Below are 25,135 nucleotides of genomic sequence, written 5' to 3'. Positions count from 1 at the left end.
AATGGTGTCTTGCGTGGGGAGCATGCATGGATGCCATGGCGGATCTGTGCATTGCTTATAGTTTCTTTAAAACAACAGTACCGGCTGATGCAAGGTCTTCCTGAAGTTCTTCCTGAGGTTCTTGGCTCTTGGAGAACTCTCCTGATTATTCTTTGGACTCCTCAGACAGGGATGTTACATGGAGCACCTGATCGTGGCCAGTTTATGGTGAAGTGATGCGCTTTCCGTTTCTGGATAATGGCCCCTACAGTGCTCACAGGAACATTCAGCATTCTGGAAATGCACCTATAACCATTCCCATCAAAATGCTTTTCAACACTAAGATTACAACGATCTTGAGAGAGTTCTTTGCTTTTACCCATCATTAAGTCTTTCCTGTGTGCCTCCTGGGTAATAAGAAGCCTTTATAGGCCATCAATTAGGACTACAGCAGCTGATATCAATTAGTCCTGATAGAGGGCAGGGTTTCTCTCTCAATACTGACAGATTTCAGGTGATCTCCTGGCTTTCTATGCCATTTTGCACTTTGTTTTCTTCATGTGTTCAATACTTATTCCCTGTATAATTTCACTTTATTTATTATGACTCAACTTGTATACTTAAATGTTCTGATTTCTTTGTATAGATTCAATATTTGTCTTGATGGCTACATCTGGTGAAAATTTTGTGTCAATAGCCTACTTAGAAATCCCTTCACTGATAAAAATGCTGATGTGTCAAATACTTATTTTCCCCGCTGTAAAGATTACTTTAGATGTTTAATGACTATTTAAAGCATTGGGATCGCTAGATGATGGCTTAATGTACTTATTTTTATGAAAACCTCAATTTCAACCAAAGTCGACATTTATAGTTTATTTTCCCCTGCAACTTAAAATTAGAGTGCGCGCATATGCATGAAATATAGTTCAGTGAGTATTAATACTCACTCTTAGGAGTAAGGGGTACTTGCAAATCCTCTGGATGGGTGCAACCAAGTAGCCTTCCAAAGGTACCTCTGTGTTTTTCCTGCCGCCCAGCAACATGCAGTTCTTATGAGATACACAAAAAGACAAGAAAATAACAGAAAATCAATTTAAAAAGGTAATGGCTCAGTTTTTTTCAATTTGATCTTAATCTCTATGAGAAAAAAACAGCTTTACATATAAATATCGCTTCACAATAAAATGGGCTGTACAAAAAAATTGGAAACAAACCATGTGCAGTGTGTGTGTGCGTGCGTGCATGTGTGTGTGTGTGTAACAGAGGGATAAACGTCCATTATATTACAAGAAAGTGAGTTCAAGGACACCCTGTCAGCACAAGCAGAGGAAATGAATTGTCAGACTCTCCAAGGAACGTCAATGTATAACAAGAGGTCATGAGATATAGTCTTACACACACACACATGGCAGCAGTTCTTCAGTACTGTACCTGACCATAGCCCAGTCCAGACTATTTACAAATTAGTTCCTCCTTAACATAACAATCTCACATTTTTGCTATGCTAAGACAGTCAAAAATAAAAAAAAATGGATTTGACAAAAGCATGAATCTGTATTTGTATTCATATCATGCAAATAAAAGGCTAGATGGACATCATGATTACAAGCACGTCAAGTAAAGATACAAGTTAGGAAGAATGAGCGTGCGCAGAATTTTTATTTTGACCCCTTGGTAGGGTCTGAAAGATCCTTGTCTTGTTCTTGACTTGTTTTTTTTAGTGTTTGAACAATCCAGCATCAAGTCTCTTACCAGCAGTAGTGTGCGTACTGTCCTGATCTTATTAAGCTCCAGTAAAAGCCTCTGAGCTTTTTCATGGTTCCCACAGTACTCGTCATAAATCTGAAACCTTCCCCTCTGTGGAGATATACAACACAAGGGTACATAGACACAGTTAGTCACATACTATACAGAAGGTCATCTCCTCAAGCTCTATGACAAACCATTCATCCTAAGATCTAATTTTTTGTGTCCTTCAGAAATCTGTTGTCTCTGAAGTTTCACCCAAAGCTAGACAGATGGCTGCCGGGTCTAATGATAACTTAACAATATGGCCTCAATCCCAAAACCATAACACAGCACTCTCACTCAGAAGAGTGCTTTATCCTCACAACTGTACAACCACTTACTGAGGGACAAGACGGTAAAGGTTAGGGGTGGGGGGGTTGAATCTCTTCCTTGCATTCTGACTTATTAACACTGTTTAAAGGAATATTCAATTTTCTTAAAAGAAAAATCCAGATAATTTACTCACCACCATGTCATCCAAAATCCCGATGTCTGTCTTCGTTCAGTAGAGAAGAAACTATGTTTTTTGAGGAAAACATTGCAGGATTTTTCTCATTTTAATGGACTTCAATAGAGCCCAACATTCAACACTCAACACTCAACAGTTTTTTTAGCGAAGTTCCAAAGGACTACAAACGATCCCAAACGAGGCACAAGGGTCCCATCCAGCGAAACGACTGTCATTCTTGACAAGAAAAACAAAAAATATGCACCCCCAAAGCACAACTTCTCGTCTAGATCCGGTCATGATGCGCCAGCGCGACCCCAAGCAATACGTCATGACGTCAAGAGGTCACAGAGGACGAACGCGAAACTCCGCCCCAGTGTTTACAAATGTGTTAAAAGAGGACCGTTCCTACATTGTTGTATGTCAACTGACACTAATTAATGTCTTTGTGTCAGTTTATTGTTTACAATAGTCCGCAAATGTGCGTTTTATATATGTAACACGTGACCTCCCTACGTCACTACGCATTTACGTTAGGTCGCGCTGGACCGGATCTAGACGAGAAGTTGTGGTTTAAAAGTGTATTTTGTTATTTTTCTTGTCAAAAATGACAATCGTTTTGCTAGATAATACCCTTATGCCTCGTTTGGGATCGTTTATAGTCCTTTGAAACTCTGTTGAAAAAAACTGTATTAAATGTTGGGCTCTATTAAAGTCCATTAAAATGAGAAAAATCCTGCAATGTTTTCCTCAAAAAACATAATTTCTTCTCGACTGAACAAAGAAAGACATCAACATTTTGGATGACATGATGATGAGTAAATTATCTGGATTTTTCTTTTAAGAAAATGGAATATTCCTTTAAGTGTTAGATTCCTCATGCTTAACAAATGGAAAGTGTCAAAAAACGCAGTTGGAAATGTAATGAAGTATTTCTGTACCGAATGCATTTCGCCAGGGTTTGTACAAATTTCGTAAAGTTTTTTTTTAACTTGAAAAATTCATACATAACAATCTTGCTTTATTTCTTTTATGGGCAATTTCAGTGAAGGAAGTACAGTGGAAGTCCTTATATGGGCACTTTAACCGGAACAGTGCACACACGCATACACACACACACCAAGAGCTGACACGAAATCAACGTCACAGAAGAAGTAGTTGTTGTTTGTGAGGGAAATTAAACTTGTTCAGCTTCCTAAAAAAATCCAGCATTTTGTAAACAAAGGATATAGTTTGTTTATCTGTGGTAGCAGCGGAGTTGTGCGCTAGATTTTATTGAAATTGGGTGGTCCCAACCGGGTCATGAGCAACAGGCGGTGAGTAAAACTGCATTAAATATCTGTGTTTAGTTGGCAATCGGCATGTGAGTGCATATAATGTAAACAACACGAACATGTAGTGAATTATAGGTTATTCAGTTAACTTCACCCACAGTACGCCTCATGGCGGTCGGGATTATTCGGAAAGAATGGGTACAGCTGATCTGTCTTTTATAAATCTGATAAAACTAAAGACTCTTTGGATATATGAAGGATGGAATATTACTTTATAGGTTCTCACGATTAACATGAGATGAGCAGAAACAGCATGTGTTAAGTGAGCTTTTAAGAGAAATATTTGTCAATATTTACTTAACTTAATGTCACTGCAACCTGTCTGACTATATAGGAAAAGGATATTCTGCACATTTTATGTTGAACGTGAAAAAAATTTGTTTGTAATGACAAAGGGTGTGTAAATAATGCAAGTATGTCCACATTTAAGTAAACTATTTTTTTACATCATACTTTTTTTTGTATTTAAATTAAGTTCTCTGACCTCTGACTTTGAATGATTTGTTAATGAATGAGAAATCATGCATGTATATATGTAAAAGAAAATGAAAAAGAGACTAACAAAGTGAAGGAAGCAGCGTCCCACTTCTTGATACGGGTGGGGCTCGGGCTGCAGAAGCTCCTCCACCATAGACAGGAAGTCTCTGTGCACAGACAGGATCTCTTCCAGGTTAGAAAACAGCACCTGTGGGGCAGACACATGGAAACACTGACTCATAAGAGTCTTGATTTGTATACATTAGGGATGCATAAAGATAAATCGCAATTAATCGTGATCTATAGCAAAATAAAAGTTTTTGTTTACATCATATATGTGTGTATGAACTGTGTATAATAACTTTGTATAGATAAATGCACACACATGCATGAATATATTTAAGAAATGTCTACATGTGTATTTGTATATTTATGTATAATTTATATTATATTATATATTATAATTTATATATGAAGAGTTTGGTTCCAAAACGCAATAAATCCACGAATGAAAACCACTATTTTCTGTTACAAACTTTCACATAGCATCTTTAGGTTATAAAAACATAAAAAATTCAAATCCATAACTTGTTTTCAAAGATTTATTATAAAAATGAATAATTTTTTCCACAGTAATTCCAAGGTTTTTTTTTCAAAATTCTATAAATCTATTCAATCAATGTATAAATGTGCATTCATTTTTGCCATTTTATATTCATTTAGTTGAACAGTTGTAAACACTGATTAAAAAAATAAACATTAATGGCATTAATCAAAACACTTACTTTGTCATATTAGGAACACTGTCATTGCTTCGCGGTTATACTTGACGTCGTCGCTTAACATTTTTCACAGCGATCAGCTGTGATTCTCGTTGACTTTGAGTAAAATAATGGAAAGTTTTCATAAGATCCTCTTGGGTCAATGTGTTAGCACGAGAGAAACCAGATGCTGTCGGTAAAACAAGCGATTGTCTCCCGAGTGCCTCTCGTGTAAATTATTAGATGGCATACGTTTCTTTCCTGTCACAGAAAACCACAGGTTTATAAATGCTATTAAATTATTATTTAGTTTTTGTTTTTTTCTTGATCACGAAGTACAAAGAAGATGAGGAAAACTAGAACTTTGTGTACTCAACGCGTCGCCATTGTTTGTTTACATTGCGTGGAATGGTGCGCTGTAATCTGTGGACCGGATTTATTGCATTCTGTAAAAAAGAGAAGTGGCGTTTATTGCGTTTTGGGAAAAAAGGGAGAAAAGATGACAGACTAACACGGTGGATATTGGATTTTGTGTAAAATTAAGAATTTACTTTTAAATACTGGGCTGATATAATACTGATTTTGGCAGTAACTCATTTTTTTTTTCAAAAATGGCGTTTATTGCGTTTTGGAACCAAACTCTTCATATATTCTATGTATATATATATATATATTAGGGCTGTCAAAATTAACGCGTTAATAACGCGTTAACGCAAATTCATTTTAACGCCACTAATTTTATTAACGGAGATTAACGCAACGCGCAATTTCAGTTTGACCCTTGGTCCAGCCCATAGTTGAATGAACAGAGACGCAGACAAATGTGACTCTCTCTAAATGAGTAAAAGGTTTTCATAGAAATAAGAACATTAAGCAAATTGTCTACCAAATCCAATGCTCTAAATGGTATTTAAACATCTAAAATGCACGTTTTCTGCACGTGCAGTTTTCTTTATTTATACGTCTGAGAGGTGTAACGTTACCGTCCTCCTAATGCTTAATCTAATACAAAAATGCGTCTCAATTCATTTTGGTTTCGCTTTTATGCATGACTTAGAAAATAGACTGCAGGACTTGCTTGATGTTAAAAGAGTCATTAATAGAGATAAAGTTAGGTACCTGATTAATGTTAAAGAGTTATTAAGAGCGACAAGACTCAAAAGCGATCCCCTCACGCTGACTGACTGATATCTGAAGCGCATGCACACAGACGCGCGAGTGCGCGACCCGGATATATAGACATCTACACAAAATTACAGTTTTACAAATATCTGTTTTGATAAGAATTCACGCAGGTAGGCTCTATAATCTGTTATGTTTTAAGTAAATGTTTGGTTAACTGTTGGGTAAAACTATCTGATGTGTAACATTATATTAGATCACTTAGATTTTAAGCAGTCTGTCTCAATGTCAATCAAACAAAAGGAAAAAAAGTTGAACATACATTGATAATGTTTTTGCTTTGTGTGTGCTAAATCTATTAGTTTTACCAGTGATTTTAAGGTATTGATGTGTGGTAATATAATGTATGGATGTGGAAATGTTTGTGGTAATTTGACTCTTTCAACTTCAAACACGTGTAGTTCTGTCATATTTTGTTATATTTCAACAAATCATGCATTGTTCTGTTTTAATAGAGAATGTCAAAATATGAACAACTATTTTTTTTTTAAATTTGCTAATTCCGACTCAACTTGCCAGCACAGGTCACAAATGATGCAGCAGCAAACAAAAATGGAGAAAGAAAAATCTTCTGAAAGGAAAATTCATATACAAAACAATGGCTGGTGATTCTGTTAAAATGTAAACAGGCTGTTGTTAACATACATTTGCATAAAGCATCTATATATGTATATATGATTAGAATATTAAAAACCTGAAAAGTGTTAAATTAGGGTAAATTTAGAATGGATAAAAATGTGCGATTAATTTGTGATTAATCGCAGTTAACTCATGAAATCATGCGATTAATCTAGATTAATTTTTTTAATCTATTGACAGCCCTAATATATATATATAGATAGATATATATATATATATATATATATATATATATATATATATATATATATATATATATATATATATATATATATATATATATATATATATATATATATATATATATATATATATATATACAGGGTTTCCCGCAGCACTTTGCAGTTCAGGCGGCCCGCCTAAGCTGGAAAACACTACCGCCTTAACTAGGTGGTCAAAAAAAAAAAATTTGCTGCACAAAAGGCTGTCAAGTGCATCTCGGAGAATAGCGCGGACACGCTTCACACCGCGAGCGGGCATGCGCGTCACACGGTCAAGATGAGAAAGACATGGTCCGGACCGTCACTGTCTGGAGGATAACTAGCCAGTTGATAAAACATCTCGGAGAATAGCGTGAACACACAGCTGAAATGAGATAAAGACGTGGTCCATCATGTCTGGAGGATAGCTAGTTGATAAAACACGTGTCCGTGAGAAATGTAAGTGGACTTATGTTTTGGGTTTATTTAGTCCTTTTATTGTATTAGTCTATAGTAAAAAAAAGTAAGTTAGCTGGTGATTTTGTTGTTTAAGCAACCTGCTAGGTTTCACGTGCCTGTTGATTAGATAAAATTGTTGAGCGCTCTTGCTAATGTTATTTATGTGCATTATTTACATGCTACAGTAGTTACACTCCTTTAAGATAATGTAATTAATTAATAGTGGGAAATAATCAGTTTTTAAATTTTTTTTAAATTATTGTTCGCCAGACGTTCGACAACATCTGCTTTAGTTTGTGTTTATTAACCCTTTAGTTTCATTTCATCACACAGCTATTCCCGTTAGAGGTAAAAACATTTAATTCATTAATAATCTAGTATGTGTTCATTTTCTGTCACAGTTTCTCAAGTTTTATTTGAGTGTTTTAAATAAAAATATTTTAATTTTAATTATGACGTGTACGCCCGCCCCTTTTATTGCCACGCCTCCGGCCATGCCCACCTGCCCAACCCTACCACCTTAACTAACACATTTTCTGCGGAAAACCCTGAATATATAAATATATATAAAAATACTATATACATTTTTTTTTATTAAAATTATACATGCATGTGTCCTTATTTATATATACATAATTATTATACACAGTTCACACACACACATATGATGTAAACAAAAACTTTTACTATAAATTAATCGCGATTAATCGTTATGCATCCCAAGTATACATCATAGCTACTGCACAAAATTTCAGACAAATGTGTAGCATTTGCATTTGTGACCCTGTCTGTGCTAAATTTGCATAATTGTGAAATTAGGAGCGAGTTTGATTTCAATCACTGATTTCACCTTGACTTCAATCTTTGACACGGCCTTACTCAGTCAATATTAAAGGTTATATTTTCAAGGTTATATTAAATGTTCTTTACATTCTGTGGGATGATTTTATGTAACAGTAAATCACAAAAAAATGACCTTAGCTGTTTTTTGGGTCATAAACAGTGAATACAATTCTGGAATACAAGTTTCATATGTGTTTATGTAATATATTTTCCATACCAGATTTCAGTATGGGAAAGTTCATGATACATTAGGATGTAAGCAATGCTGTCTATAACTTCACACACTGCCAGCAATGTTAAATATTTATTGTGTTTACAGCTGTTTCCTGCATCCATGGACCTTTCCCCTAAAGGGATAGTATAACAAAAAATATACATTCTTAATCATTTCCTTAGCGTCATTTTGTTTGAAGTTGGTATGATGCCCATACAAAATATTTAAACATCAAGATGCATTCAATTACTCACCTTGACTGTCTCTTCTGTGATATTCTTATCAATCTTAGACACAGCATATTGATTGAGGCGATGAAGGAGTGCCTGTTAGACACGGGAAACAGGAGAATGATTACTGTAAAATCTCCAATCGACATTTTGTAAAGTGAGCAAAAGTAACAAAGGGAGGCAGAGCCACGAGCTAGGGTCAACTGCATACAAGGATCCTATACAACTGCAGAAAACTAAAGCAAAAACCAATGACTTCGAATTATTGTAAGAGAAATCCTATCCGACAAAAAGCAGGATATACATAACAAGTGCAATTCAAAACTTTCCAAACAAAGGGAAAAGTGTCATGGAAATATGTCTTAATACAAAACAGGACCTGAGGTAAAAACAACAGGAAGAAAACAAGATAGAAAAATAAGACAAATACATTAAATGTCAGGAACTGAAATGTGATGAATGTCTGTATCCCCAAGCCACTTCACATAAGGAAAGATGGTCTAAAATTGTTGTGAATACAAATAAATCCCTTGACACAGTAAGATTTCTGTTTAAAGTGGAGAATGTTAATGACACAATTGTAAAACTGAATTATATTCTCAAGTCATGCATAGTTTTTTATTATAAAACAGCCTTAGATAATTGGGGTTGTCATGTCTAGATTATCAACATCTCAGAGAAGCATTTATCTTTGTTTTTGTCTTTGTTTTCCTAATGATTTGTTAACAGTCTGTCAGAAACTCTAGAGTCTTGCAATAACACAACAATCAAATAAATAAAAGTCTAAAAAGTAATATAACAAATGCTACATGTTTATATATTACTTGAAAATCATCAATATCTGATATGATTATTTGATTTCATTGAGAGCAACATAAAAAAAAATCATCTATTGGGGTCAAACAGAAAATTATTTATAAACAACATTGCCCCACTTCTTCCTATTTATTGGTAGAAATTGGTCTAAATGTCATTAATACTTTTGAAATGGCACGCAGCTCAAGCCATTTATAGTCCAATCATTTAAAAAAAAATCTGACTGACATTTATAAAAGCTTTGGTATTAAAAAGAAGTTGATGGACTTTTTGCATTTGACATTTCAGGAGTCAACCCAACAGTTTTAGGGCAAATGAAAGTCACACAAAATAATTTCTAACTGTTAAGAAAACAACTTCACACCAACTTTTCCAGAAACATCCCTTTCAAAATGCTTTGGGCCAAATCAATTAAGTCTATTTTCTATTAAACTCTTACCCTCCTTTTGAAAGAAAAAGTGTCATACCCAAGCAGTATAAAAAAGACAGTTCATGAAGCCTTTGCTCTAAAAACAAGTTTAGTCTCAAATGAAAGCAGTCTCTTAAGTAGGGTTCACACTAGAGGTCTTCTCGGGTCCAAAGAAATGTACCCGACCCGAAATGACCCGAATCACTTCATACCCGAACCCGACGTGCATAAATAAAAAAAAATTAAAGAAAGACCCGACCCGAGACAAACCCGGGAAATTAGACCCGAGTCCGACCCGAACTTGTGAAAAAAATATTTTAACCCGACTGGAACCGAATGTAAACGGCACTGACGTGTGTGCATTCTGCAGACCCACGCGCAGCAGTCAGACAGAAAGAAACTCTGGTGGCCTTGCAACCAATTTGGCGAGCTGCTCCATTCGTTTTACTTTGTTATCTGACGACGACACCAACGTAACCGCTAAAATGTACATTTATAATTGACTGACATGTTTGTCTCAACGAAAATGAACCTTCCGACAACCACACAATGTCGCAAGCGCTCCTGGCAAACAGATGAGAGGCTAGAAAAGGACATTGACGCACACAGGCGAGAGAGTTCGGGTCTTCTCGGGTCCGTTCAGAAAAAACACATTCATTTTTAAATTACCCGAGACCCGATGCCGCTATTATTGTACCCGACCCATGTTTTCGGATCTAAGTGGACCCGTGAAGACCTCTAGTTCACACCAGAAGCGGTAGAGGCGGCAAGCGCGAGTGATTTACATGTTAAGTCAATGCCAAGACGCAATTAGACATCCTGCGGCACGGTACACGCGAATGACGCGGAACGTTTGGAAGGCGCGGCGCAGAACGTTCAGAATGCGCGGATAGCGCGTTCTGTGCGAATTGAGCGTTGCCGTGGGAAATGTGGGAGTTGAAAATTCTGAACTTTGGCGAATTTCCGCGTCGCGTTAACCAATCAAGACCTTGCTGTAGTAGTGACATGATTACAGGAAGCGAGCGGAGTCTCAACGGAGTCGCAGAAGCCCCTCCCATGACGCAAATTTCCGCGTGAATGTCTCGAATGACTAGAATTTCATGTGTGGCTTTCACACGCGAATGAAGCGAGTAACTCAAATGTTCAAGCATCCAACTAGGCGCGAATAGCGCATTTTTGCCGCCTCTACCGCGGCTGGTGTGAATGCACCATTAGAAGTTTATTCTTAAAATGCACATATCTCATTGCTAAAAAAAAATGTGTTTGCGTGGTTTATGGTTAAAAACACATTATTTTCCAAATACCGTACATTTTTGTATCTCCAGATTTCCATCTCTTCCTGAAACGCAAGGAATTGAAAAGCGCTGTGTCCCTAATTGGCCAGGTAGTCTGTACTTTGTGATTGGCCTGAATGAATACCTCTGACGTCATCCAGAAATGTGACGCTCCTTACCATTTTTGAAAGATTTGCGCGCAATGCAATACTAACAGGAGTTAACTTACGTCCAAGAGGGAGGAATTATAATAATGTCGGTCTTCATCACCAATCCAGGAAGTAAATTGTTGCCTACAATCCGTGTGTTTGTTGTAGTCCAAGAAAAGAGATTTACATTGGAGATGATAACTCATGTCATCGTTTACTTTGGGGTTTGTACTTGGGGTTTGTCACATGCACTAACACACACCAAAGGAAGTGTAAAATCGTGAATCAGACTATCGGAGCAACTATAACGATAAAGCTGTAATCCTACCTATTTTGAAGCGACACTAAACTGCAGTGGCAAAGCAAAACAAGCCAAAGTAAAGCGGCCTGAGCCTAGTTGTGCTGAGCCTTTTTGTATCAAGAACAGAAAAGTGCCATACAGTATGTACTCTTTAAATGCAGTTTTCAGGCTATTTTTTCATCATGATTTTATATAGAGCGGTGCCTTGGATGAAGAGGTTTCAGCACCAGGGGTAACAAGAAGACACCCCACTGCATCACAGAAGTTCAATTATATGATTCTATTCGAAGTGACAGATCTCAGATCAGACAGCTGTGCATATAGCAACCCCACAGTTTCTTTTCCCACTTAAAATAAAGTTAATGAATTTGAGCTGCTGTTAACTAATTAGATTTAAAACTGATGTAATCTTATGCTTAGGTCATCTTAGATCGTGATAATTAAATAATATTAAATAATTGAACTAAACGTATTCATTTAAAATATAGTAATTTATGGTAAGAAAAAAATGCATTTCTGTATAATCATTAAAGTATCAAGCTTGAGCTAATAAAGCATTAGAAATCACAAGTAAATGAGATGAAGTGAAGTCTATACTGTAGAAGAAATATTACGTTTTGTTTATCTGCATCACTCTTTGCAAACATCAAAAAGAGATTCACGTAAAGCTTTAACTGCAAATTACACTTTAATGACAGACAGTACAGAAAACAAGGCATTTCCTGTTAGCATATCTGTCTAAATGGCTGAGTTGTAAACAATACATCCACACTGCAGATTGGTTGACCAAAGATCCCCGAAGCTGAGCTCGGCCCAGCATACACAGCACCAAATGACAGAGAGACCAAGGCTCTCGACCAGCTCAATAATCACGTGAACCTAAATTTGATGCTGATAACAAGGACGACCGAAATGAAACAGTTTTGAAATACTCTTTAAATGAAAGGGGCGAAGGATGAGGCTAATGAAACAGATGGAAGCCAGCTCTTAATTCCAGCTCTGTAACTGTGATTATGTTTCAGTAGCACTACTGCATTAGCAAGTCTAATGAACTTTACATGAATGGTGTATTGCACTGACTTAACTGAGCTGGATGTGAGGATGTGATAACTACATTTAACTTCCGATAACATTTGCATGTGGTTCGGTGTCATTTAGGGATGCATCGAAAGGAAAATTCTTGGCTGTAGACAAATAAAATCAAAAACTCAGCCGAGGGCCAAATACCAAAATACCAAATAATATTTTTTTTCATTTTCCTAATTATCTTGCCAATTTTCTCACCAAGTTACAAGTTACATTCAGAATGTCATTTTTACTATATTCATTTTACATTATTTAACAATTACTTTTTTTTAACATTCCAGCAGTAACTTTTTACACCTGGTCACGTCTCTGATCAGATAGCTAGATAGACTTGTTCAAACTGTTCCATTTAAATCTTCTATTCCCGCGCAAAATGCAAATAACATATTCATTACTCTGCCTTAAGAAACTTGCAACAACGCTTATGCAGCACTGTATGTTGAGCAGCGGACACGTGCCTGCGTGCACGGTCAAGTATGAGCAAAGAGAGAGAGAGTGAGTGAGAGAGAGAGACGGCAACAAGAGTGACAAGAGATGACAGAGGAAAAAGCGCTGAACATAGCGGCCTAACAAAAAGCTTTGGTTAATAAACGTTTTATTTCTCGTATAATATAAGCGTGTTCGTCATTGAAGAACTTACTGGTTTTGGGAAGTTTTTATTACGCAGTGCAGTTGCTCTTTGACATGAGATGAAGAGCTAAAGTCTCTCTTATTAATATTTTTCCATATATAATGGCAAATTCATTAAAACTATGGAATAACAAAGATGGAACATACTGAAGTCTTCAGGTCAATACTATGACTGAAAACCATTCAAAATAAATCAAAACAGAAACACTTACTGATGGTAATTTTTTTATAATTGTTTGAGACCCCTGACCTAGGGTGTGCATTATTTTTCAATAATTCAACGGCCCGAAGTCAATTATAACGCTTATACTACGGTTTCCACACCTCAAGACATCAATCACATGATATATTTTAAGGTATTTGTCCGGTTTTTGTACTAAAATCGCTATTGTGAGTAGGACTATTTCTTCCGCATCTCATCCAACGGCTCTTTCGCTTGTTCCAAAATGTCATTTAAAAGCTGGCAATGGAGGCTTGAGCCGTTGATAGCATTCTAATACAGTTATTAATAAAATTATTAGAAAGAGAGATTGTGTGAACGAGATTGCCTCGAAAAACCGTCTGTCATGTTGTTTTTGTTAGTCCATTATTACAGTTGACTATGCAAAGTGATATGGAACTGTAATGCGGTCAATAGAGCTGCCTGGAACTACGTTCGCTGTGCGTTTCCCAGAAAATAATTGCACATCTCAGAATGTTCAGCAGCCATCATCATCAATCAGATTCAAGCATTCAATGGACCTGTAGTATAAATTTAAATATAACACAACTGAGAACTCTTCTGAGCAATGAAAGAGCAACCACTGAGCAATAAAATTTGCTCTGGGTTTGATTGGTATAGGTCCATCTCTAAGTTGTGTCTGGTCTAGTCTCGATCTAGGAACCATGTCAGCTTTGAATGGCCAAGAACCGCCCAAAAGTCCATATGACTAACACGTAAAGCAACCAATCACGTTTCGGTTCATGCCACTTCAAGATTAGCTTGGAGATGTCACCACAATAACTATATTTGCTGTACCGGTGTGCAACCCTCATTCACGAACGTCTCTATAAAAAGTTTATAAAAACAATAGCAAACACATTAAAATACCTTGCATACATTTATTCATGCAGCGTTTATTTGATTTTGATGAAGCATATTGTCACCATTGTAAACATGAAAGCTTACTTCTCCGATCAGGCAGCTTTGTCAAAATCTGCTGCAGTATTTCCAGAAAAGTGATTCATATGCATCAGATTCAATGCTTTCTCACTATTTAATTCCCCAATGGATTTGCTGAAGGACTCTATATTTCCAATGTCAGTCTTACAGGATGCCTATGCATGAATTAATGCCACTGCAGAGAAGAGAACATCTGTGGTACAACAGCACTGAAGTCATTTAAAAGACATTTCAGTGTAACAGTCTCTTAATGGCAAGTGTATATATCCACAGTTCAGTGAACAGTACGCATAGAATCAGTAAATTTAAAGTGAAAGCCTCATATTCAGTATTTGAATAATATCAGGAATTCTTCCTTTCCATGGAGCTCAAAAAGCAAGAAATCAATGAACAGGGATAAAAAGCAGGTGTTCAAGAGCAGGACGTTAATTTATTACCTGTTCAGAACAGTTTAGCAGAACCAGATGTGCTGTGTTTTGGGAAAACATTACAGCTCATCACAATCACAAAATTATGCTCCTGGGCTGAGGACCAGAATGTGGAACCGCAAAGGAACACCGTCCAGGAATGGGCAGACTTATCAGAAGCAACTTCCAGTGCATTCAAACGAAACATTTATCAGTTTGCATTCGGTGGGAATCGAACCCATGACCTTGGCACAGCAAGTAATGAGCTACAGGAAAGAAAGGAATGTTCTTTAAAAGTCCTTTGTTTTGTCTAGAGGCATACGGCTGGGCATGAGTCTTGGGTCACTGAGGAGGTTCAGAGTGGAAAGGTGGAGGTGATCCAAGACGACTACAGGAAAAAACAACTTGTCCCATTCAAAAATCTCTCGCAAGCATCCAAGTATTGGCAGCCAGTACAAGACATCTCGACTTCTCTCGGCCTCATTCACACAGTATGTGTACAAAGACAGACAGATTCAAATAAACTCCCAAACCTCAGCTGGCCAGTGATAAAAGTTTAAGAGATTAAATCCAGCCTTTATTAGACAGAGGTTAGGTGACCGAATACAAGAAAACTCAAAACCTGCTCTGAGGAGACATGAAGTCATTCCCAAACTAATTTCTTTACCAAAATTAGTAAGTTTCATAAAATGTTCTAAATTCGCCTAAAGCTCAAGATCTCTGCAAGAATGTCCCAAATGGCAAATTTAACAGATTAAGTAAGGGATAATGTAGAGGCAGCCGGTAGTTATTGGGAAATAAGCACCGACAGTGTGATCGGGACCTGACGCGAAGCGGAGGGTCTTGTATCGCACTGAAGGGGCTTGTTTCCCGGTGGCTGCCGGCTGCCTCTACATTATCCCGCTTATTACACGGCTACTTGCTACATAAGAAAAAAAACTGGACATGAATATGAATTTTAAACATTTTATTGGCATATTTGTTTTAAATTAACATTTTTATCCTTCCGCGAAACTTTGCACAGATGCATTAAATGATCGTAATACCTTATTAAGATCCTCTGCTTCATACTTGTCTGTCTCCATTTTTTTCTGTTTTAGCCAGTCTTTGAGAAGTTTTAATGCCCATTCTGTATTTTTTTTAGTGTTGGCTTCGTAGCTGTCATGATCTATTTTGTCAAGTTCAGTCTCAGTAAGCTCTCTGTGTCTTGTCGTTCTTCGTTCTTCTATCCACTGTTTAAATGTTTTGTTTTTTCCGTACATGTTAAAATTAATGTTCCATTCTTAATTGTGGTTGTCCAGTGTTTGTCACAAGATGGCGCCAAACAGTAATCTTTGTTGGCGTGGAGGGATTTTAAACATACAAGTAGTCCAGCTATGCGTTATTATTTTGGAGCGGTTATTATTCGAAAAGAACGAACCTGCAAATGTCTCAACTGACCAATCAGAATCAAGCATTCCAGAGAGCCGTGTAATAAGGTAGTATAATGTGTTATTTCATGTATATATTATTGATTCATATTGCGTATACAGCACTGCACTATACTACCCACAATGCAATAGAATGGAAAGGAACCACCTGCTTAAAGAATAATTCCGGTATTTAACACTTTGAGTCTCATTTCTGGTTTGTTTTGGATGAACTACAGTGATGGACACAGAAATTTTGACAATGGGTCATGTCTTGACTTTTTGACTCATTTAGAAGCGTCTCTTGACTGCTTCAGAATGGAAGTCAATGACCATGCACAAACATGTCATTAAAACAACAATTAACGTTCATTTTCAAAACTGTACTACTCACCGAGTGGTGCGTAGTGTTCGTTGATGATTAAAAACAAATATATCGGCGCAATGTATATTTTCAATCCGTGTTGTTTGCTATAGTGGAACTATTTGTTCAGATACCTCACAACCGCGTATATACTTCCGCTCTATATTTGAGTCTGAAGCGTCAGCACACTCCCGACCACTTGATGGTGACAAACACTTTGCCGTACAAGGACGCTGAATGGAACTCGGTGTCTAGCGTATAGACAGTAACAATCGAGCTCAACTTCAAACCTAAGGCTGGTCACTGAGCCATCAAATATGGAAAAAAATTTTTCTGAGAGAAACCGATCGAAAAAACTACAACCACATGTAAACAGACCCTTTTCCGTTTCCTGGCTGCGGAGTGATATATCAGCGAGCAATGAGTCTTCCAAGAGAAGTCAATGGAATTTTACAAAATGCCAAATAAAACACGACAGAAACTGTATTTCGCTACACTACTTGTTGTTAATCATCAACAAACACCACAAACCACTCGGTGAGTACCACAGTTTTGAAAATGAACGTTAAGTGTTGTTTTAATGACATGTTTGTGCATGGCCATTGACTTCCATTCTAAAGCAGTCAAGAGACGCTTCTAAACGAGTCAAAAAGTCAAAACACGACCCATTGTCAAAATTTCAGTGTCCATCACTGTAGTTCATTCAAAACAAACCAGAAATGAGACTCAAAGTGTTAAATACCGGAATTGTCCTTTAAGTTAAAATGCTTTGGTGTAATGCAATATAATAAAGTAACTGTTCAGTGAATCCATCCATCAGTCTCTAACATTAAACACCTGTGTGAAGAAAACAAAAATACAAAAACAAGTTTATCAATGTCCAAACAAATTTCCTTTCTACAGTACTGTTGCATAACATGATTCATAGTTCTTCCAAACGTCCCACCAGCCGACAACAAATCCTGCTACGCTAAATTATTCGATTCCAACAGACTGATAAGAACTGCTTTGTCATTTAATCCAATGATCCATATCTACTCCAAAACATATTAACAACCGTTAATGCCAACGTTCCTCGCAGATGGTTAAATCTGAGCCCTAACTGCTTTCTCATGCACATTAAAAACCTATTTAACTGATAACCTCATAAAAACCCCAGTACAAGGGTATTTAATCTGTTCGAGAACATATACAGTATATACTGTACACTGTATATACAATTACTGCCATCCACTTTACTATTTAGTTTTCAGGAAGCAATAAAAGTGTGGTGCATGTGTGTGTTTGTGTGGGTCTGAATATGTTTATGCCAAGTGGACATGTTTGTGCGCCATGTCGTCCTCCTTGACTCCCACAAAGTGGGTTTATGATCCGTTTACTTCTTGTTTGTATATGTGTGTGTATACATTTGCATGCGTGTGGTGGAGTTGACACACAATACCAGGTTTTTACTATTGTCTACAATCCGTGTGTTCGTTGCAGTCCATGAAAAGAGATTTAAGTTGAAGACGATACAGTAACTCACGTCATCGGTTTCTTTTGGGATTTGTACCTTTTTTTGTACCTAGAACACTCCCCCCTCCTATTCTGGGGTGCGTTTCCCAAAAGCATCATTAGCCAAGCCAACTACTGTCCTAAGTTACATCGTTACTGACGAAGGTCAAAGATTTGGTGTTTCCCGAAACCATAGTTCAAACGAACATTCGCAAGCTGCATCGCAAACTTGTGTGGTTTGAACGACAGTTTTTCACCTGTGGTTAGAAGCATAGTTCCTTGTTATTATAATATGTAGACTTACGTTGATCATGCTTTGAACGAAATAAGCAAAAAACATGTATTCTATATCAATCATTCTAACATTTTATTTTACGTCTGTAAGTTTGTAAACAGAATTAAAGCGGTGCATTTGAAAACTGCGCATGTGCGCAGTCCTACGAGCTTTAAGACCCTGGGGAATCCCTGGGAGGAGTGACGTAAGAGGGAACTTGTACATGAATTAAATATCTTGAATAATAAACAACAGATAACTAAATCACAATAACAAAATTCACTTTTATAATGTGTTAGAACATCAATATGTGTCCACAGTGTGTGTAAACAAGCAGCCAATAATGGTCAAAATCCACTCTTTCCTTTTAAAATTATTTGCATAATTAAAAAGGTTAAAAATCGGAGGTAAAGCCCTGCCCAGCAGCGTTTATGATATGCCCTTTTAACATAGACAAAGCCCTAAGTGAAAATCACAGAGTCTGCCATTGCTGTGTCATCTCTGTAGCAGCTGGAGTTTGACAGTGGTCTCCGCCAAAGAAGCATTACGTCTGTTTCACATCACAAGCTTCAGCTGCGCATCAGGAGAACGTCTGCAGCGCATACCCTTTGTTTATTAACACATGACTTTGATTTGTTTAATTCACCCAAAAATAAAACCATAAAACCCATTGACTCCTTGTAAGAAAACACCTACTATGGAAGTCAATGGGTGCTACCCAGTTTCACGAGGTTTCGTGATATGACTCTTAATTTTTGGATTCTTTTTTCGTGATATTATCAAAAATTTCTGTGATTGTATAACGAATTTCTGTTTTCGTGTGATTATCACGTATTGGTTACTCAACTGCTTTTTACTATTTTTAAACCATTGTCGAATTGGTTTAGGGTTAGATTTGGTGCTTGCATTAGAATGCCATGGCAATGAGGGGGTCAGAGGCAGTTTTATAACACCTTATTATTAATATTTGCATTAATATTATCATTAATATACCATTATTAATACCATTGTCAATACTATCATTATTAATATTATTACTACTCATTATCCCTATTACAACTACTATTATCATTAATATTATAGGATATATTAAAGGTGCAATTTGTAAGATATTTGCAGTAAAATGTCCAAAAACCACTAGGCCAGTGTTATTGTCCAGCTGATTACTATCAATATCTGTAATGTTTTCAACTACTTGTAAATCGTGAGAAAATTTCCATTCAAAACATTGTAATGGGGCAGTGCAGTCTCCTGTCAATGACGTTAATATCAATGTGACCCTTTGTCACCGCCTTTACTGACGTAAACCACATGACAACAGTGGTCGAGTTCGAAAAAATTAAATGGCGGCCAAGGAAGCAACTGGAGCACAAATTTAGTGAAAATAAACGTATATTTTCACTTTTTACACATTTTAATTGCATTTATAGCGAGAAATATGTATTGTTGTTTTCAAATATGTGATTAGTTATCACAAAGGTGCTCTCTGTTTATATTTCAAACACGCTGCCTTTGAAGTGCGTCCGAAAGCCTTTCTCTGAGCTGCCTTCAGGCCTCCGAGTCCGAAGTCATTTCCTCATGAGGCAGCGAGGCAACAAGTCCTCACTGCCTTGAGTTTTCGGACGCAGCCAGTGTCGTGGACAAATGCAAAACTATGCGTTAGCGCCTGTCGGGCTACGCGCTTGCTTATGGACTTATGGATTACTCTTTACCGTCTGCCGCTTGTTGTGTCAGCTCCTGTAAGCGTACGGGCCAACCAAACGACCCAAGAAGAGTTTGGAACAAAACGAGAGAGGATCAATTTGTTGTTGCATTATCTGGATGGAGAGAGCTTCACGATAACATTTAACTAGACCGAGATTCTGATCCTGCTTGTTGTTTACGCGATGGGTGAGTTGTTTTGATTCGTAACCCTTCAAAAAACGTATGCTTTTATATTGATCACAACATTGTGTAGATTGTAGTCAGCGCGTCTTCCCGCGGACGATATGCACATCAAAACGTATTGTACAGCAATATAAATGGTCATTTTAAGACACTTCACAATAAGCTTTGTACTGTCAATACATTATGTGAAAAATCATTGTAGATTGTAAGTTGAAAACTTAATTCTGTGCTGTGTTTACCATCGAATTTGGACTAATACTGTAATATATATGACTAACAATTTCGTTTTGAACATCACATATAAACTTACATAATGAAATAAACGATGTCATCAAACGCAACATTTATAAGACTTGATTACCTTATCCATCAACGTGATTTCTCGTTCTCGTCTGATTGATGGCCATCAGCGGTTGAGTTAAAGACTACAAATCCCATAATTCCACGCTGCTTCAGAGCGTCAGTAAACAAGATCATAGTTATTGATTTGATCTGGCGCCATCTAGTGGCCGGATAAATACAAATTGTATCTTTAAGATTTCGTATTATTTTTTTATTAATATTATTATTGCTATTACTACTACTATTACGTATTATTTATATGATTAATTTTTTTATCTTCTTCCTGATCCTTCACCCTCCCGGATGAAATTAGTATTTTTGTTAATTTGTTTATCATTACTATTATTGCTATCTGTCATTTCATATTAATATAATTTTTCATTATTATTATTGTTAATAATATTCCTATTATTATTATTATTATTATTATTATTATTGCTATTATCACCCTCCTTATCCATTTTGTTTATTTATTTACCTCTAATTATGTCTGTTGTATTATGCTCCTTTATTCAAATATTTTCCACTCTTAAATCCAATTACATTTACAGTTATATACGCACGCACGCACGCACGCACACACACACACACACACACACACACACACACACACACACACACACACACACACACACACACACACACACACACACACACACACGGGTTTCCATGTTTTGTGGGGACATTCCATAGACATAATGCATTTTATACCGTACAAACTGTATATTCTATTCCCCTAACCTACCCCCTTCCCTAACCCCAACCATCACAGAAACCATTCTGCTACTTCACATTTTAAAGATACATCATTCTGTTTGATTTATAAGCTTGTTTCCTCATGGGGACATCAAAATGTCCCCACAAGGTCACAAAAACACTGTTATTCCTATCTTTGTGGGGACAATTGGTCCCCACAACGTGATAATTACCAGGTACACACACACGCACACACACACACACACACACACACACACAGACACGCACACACACACACACAAATCTTACTGGTTGTTATTAGTGCTGTGTTCAAAATATCGATACGACGATACATCGTCATGGACGCATGACGATGCGCGCATCGATTCGATACAGCACCTTCCGTATCGATTCGGATGCACTTTTGAAAGTAACGTGACGAAACGCTGTTGATCCATATGGAAAGGACGCATGTGTCCCGTGGAGTACGTAGAGTTAAGGTAGCGGGGTATAGTTTCACTTTGCGTGTCTGTCTCGCTGGCGCACGTGTCTGCATAGCGAGCCGCGTACTCGCGCTCTCTCGAGCATATTTAAAATCAATGAGTTCAGTATGAAAGCGCAGATATCTTAGCCTATACTACAGCAAAGGGCTTTATTAGCCACTCTCTTATAAAACAGTACTAACCCATTTGAGAAGAACAAAGATTTGCATGTGAAAAGTGTACGTCTAGAGATACAGAGCTACTTCAAACAATAGCTGTCACATTAATAATCTGATTTCTACTAAATAGTATTAACTCTGACTGGATGTTTATAGATATGTTCAAAGATATAAAATAATTAAATGAGAGACAAATATAATGCCTAGAGTAAGGCACTACCTTTGTAAAACTGCTTTAAAAAACATAAGTACTAACTCTGGGATTTTAAGCATTTCTATGTGACCCCAAAAGCTAATAAATGAATGGCAAAAACACAACTGTTACAACACTGCTTATTCAATGTACAATAAACAGATAATAATAATAATTATGTTACAAAAGTCTGAACAAAAAAATGTAATTCAAAATAGTCTTGTATCGTGATGCACATCGTATCGGGACCCTTGTATCGGGATACGTATCGTATCGGGGAATTGTTGGCGATACACAGCCCTAGTTGTTATGTATGTTTTGTTGGTCTATGTATTTGTATTTTGCATTTCACTTCAAATCAGTAAATATTGTAATTGTCTGTTTGCAAAATAAAAATAAAAAATAAAATAAAAAGAATGTCACTTTATACATTGGTTTATACTATTTTTTCTGATTTATTGTTTTATATGTCGCCTGGGGTTAGGGTTAGAGTTGGGTTTGGGTAGGGAAGTCATTTGATGTAAATCTAACCCTAAACCGAAGCGAAAATGGTAAGAAAATAGAACAAAACTTGAGTAACCAATACGTGATAATCACACGAAAACAGGAATTTGTTATACGATCAGGCAAAAACGAATGAAGAATCTCATGCAGGTTTAGAACAACATGAGGGTGAGTAAATGATGAAAAAGAATTTTCATTTTTGGGTGAACCCTAACATCTCAAACATATAATTTTCATGCATGCTCAATTAAAGACACTCTCCAGTAAATATGGCTTCTTTGTTCAAGCATGATTCACTGATTTTTTTGTATTGCAGTAACTGGGCCAAACTTTAATTCAGTCTGTGAAAGAAAACATTCATAGCTGCTGAACCAAGTCTATAGTGCAGACTGTCTGAGTGAATGGGTTATGATGAATGGAGAAAATAAATCAAGTGATAAATACATTATTTAAAATGAACTCTGGGAAGATAAACTCCTTCACAAACTGCAACACTACAGGGTAAACAAGATAAAACAATCTGAATAACTGCACTGACTGATGTTTATAGAGCTTCAGTAAAACCTCTTATCCTAACTATTACATTTCAGTGCCAATATTACATTACAACTCCCATATCATCTTTGTCAAAGACATCAGGGTTCCTGTAGCTCATGGTAGCAATGCCAAGGTAATGGTTTCAATTTTTATAAAACGCATGCTGAAAAATCTAGAAAATATGTAAACCATGAATTTATTATAAACCTTGAATTTATTATCCAAATCAATGTGAGTTTATACACTTTGAGTTTATACAAATGTAGATTAAATGGATGAAATTATTAAACAATGCCAATACATTTTGTTTATATTGTAGTCACATTTGAAATCAGTAGAGCCAGAAATGCCATTTTCTTATGTCACAACTTAAAGGGACACTCCACTTTTTTTGAAAATATGCTCATTTTCCAGCTCCCCTAGAGTTAAACATTTGATTCTTAACGTTTTGGAATCCATTCAGCTGATCTCTGGGTCTGGCACTAGCACTTTTAGCATAGCTTAGCACAATCCATTGAATCGGATTAGACCATTAGCATCGTGCTAAAAAATAACCAAAGAATTAAAATATTTTTACTATTTAAATCTTGACTTTTCTGTAGTTATATCGTGTAAGACCGACGCAAATTATTAGTTGTGATTTTCCAGGCAGATATGGCTAGGAGCTATACTCTCAAACTGGCGTAACAATCAAGGACTTTGCTGCTGTAACATGGCTACAGCAGGCATAGTGATATTACGCACTGCTCGAAAATAGTCCCCTTGGTTACTTTCAATAGCAGGGGACTATTTTCGGGCACTGCGTAATATCACTATGCCTGTTGCCACCATTTTACAACAGCAAAGTCCTTGATTATTACGCCAGAATGAGGGTATAGTTCCTAGCCATAATGGAATAGAAAATCACAACTTTTAATTTTCCGTCTGTCTTAGTACACGATGTAACTACAGAAGAGTCAAGTTTTAAATAGGAAAAATATTGAAACTCTTTTGTTATTTTTTAGCGCGATGCTAATGGTCTAATCAGATTCAATGGATTGTGCTAAGCTATGCTAAAAGTGCTATTTTTTGCTAAGCTGTCTTTTCCGGTGATAGCTACCGTAGCTTCTCTATGCATTTCAAAAGCGAGGGGTGAGCAGTGACACACTGTCCCTGATATTCCGTGACTTGGACAAAAAATATAAAATTCCCTGACTTTCAATGTCTGCAATAGACCTTTTAAAATTCCATGATATTCCAGAAATTCCATGACCTGTGGTAACCCTGCCTATCGGACAATAAAACAGGCTTTTTTTGAAAGTGAGGCCTGAGCCATACAAGGACCATAAAAGGTGGATTCTTTTGACGTGCGATTTAGCAGAAACCACCAGAAAACCACAAAAAATCCTCCTCCAAAGCACCACAGCACAATGACAGCAAAATTTTGTACAATAAGCACCACTCACATTTTCTTCAGAAAAATGTATGAATTTTGCTTTTTTCTAGCCAGACAATGGGAACTAAAGACTTGAGTTGGCCTCCTCCATACCCACATCGGGGCGTCTGAGTAAATGGCCTTTGCTTTTCTTCCTGCGAAGGGAAAATGTGATTTACCAGAGCCTATTTCTGCACTACATCAACAAATCGTGCATGCCATGAGGCTTTTGCTTTGTGCCACTGTGAGCGATTGGAGAGAAGTGACTATAACTCTGTGATGCTGAGAACGACAGCATGAGAAGAACAACAGATGAAGGGCAGGGTTGTCGTGGTGGACCCAAAGAGACGGATGAAACAAGCCTGTGTTATATGGTGTCTAATAACACCATCAGGATCCATCTGAGCCTCCACAGACCCCTTTGGGAAACATCCACAGGAAGTGCTATAAAAACTATAAATACATGCCTTTATGGCTAACATGCTGGTTTGGGACAGTCTAAAAACCCATGGACTTTGTTGTTATTAACAAAGAGAGGAGCTTTTCTCAATATTTGCTTTCCTCCACAT

At 36.8% G+C, this 25,135-nt stretch overlaps 1 protein-coding gene across 2 annotated transcripts in view; it reads right to left on the bottom strand.

Moving 5' to 3' along the window:
* The window catches only part of prex2 (phosphatidylinositol-3,4,5-trisphosphate-dependent Rac exchange factor 2), a 155,582-nt gene that overhangs the window by 114,259 nt on the left and 16,188 nt on the right, over nt 1-25,135 (bottom strand). For both annotated transcript variants that reach the window (XM_055181630.2, XM_055181629.2), the window contains exons 2-5: nt 8,582-8,653; nt 4,115-4,237; nt 1,735-1,839; nt 930-1,031 (exon numbers count right to left, since the gene is read on the bottom strand). In XM_055181630.2, the coding sequence (XP_055037605.2) occupies nt 930-1,031; nt 1,735-1,839; nt 4,115-4,237; nt 8,582-8,653 (402 nt within the window). The remainder of the gene's footprint in view (nt 1-929; nt 1,032-1,734; nt 1,840-4,114; nt 4,238-8,581; nt 8,654-25,135) is intronic.

This window comes from Misgurnus anguillicaudatus, chromosome 25 (assembly GCF_027580225.2).
Source record: "Misgurnus anguillicaudatus chromosome 25, ASM2758022v2, whole genome shotgun sequence".
NCBI classification, from domain to species: Eukaryota; Metazoa; Chordata; class Actinopteri; order Cypriniformes; family Cobitidae; genus Misgurnus; species Misgurnus anguillicaudatus.
Note: the sequence above shows the minus strand (reverse complement) of the source record. Positions and strands in the feature narration are given on the sequence as shown.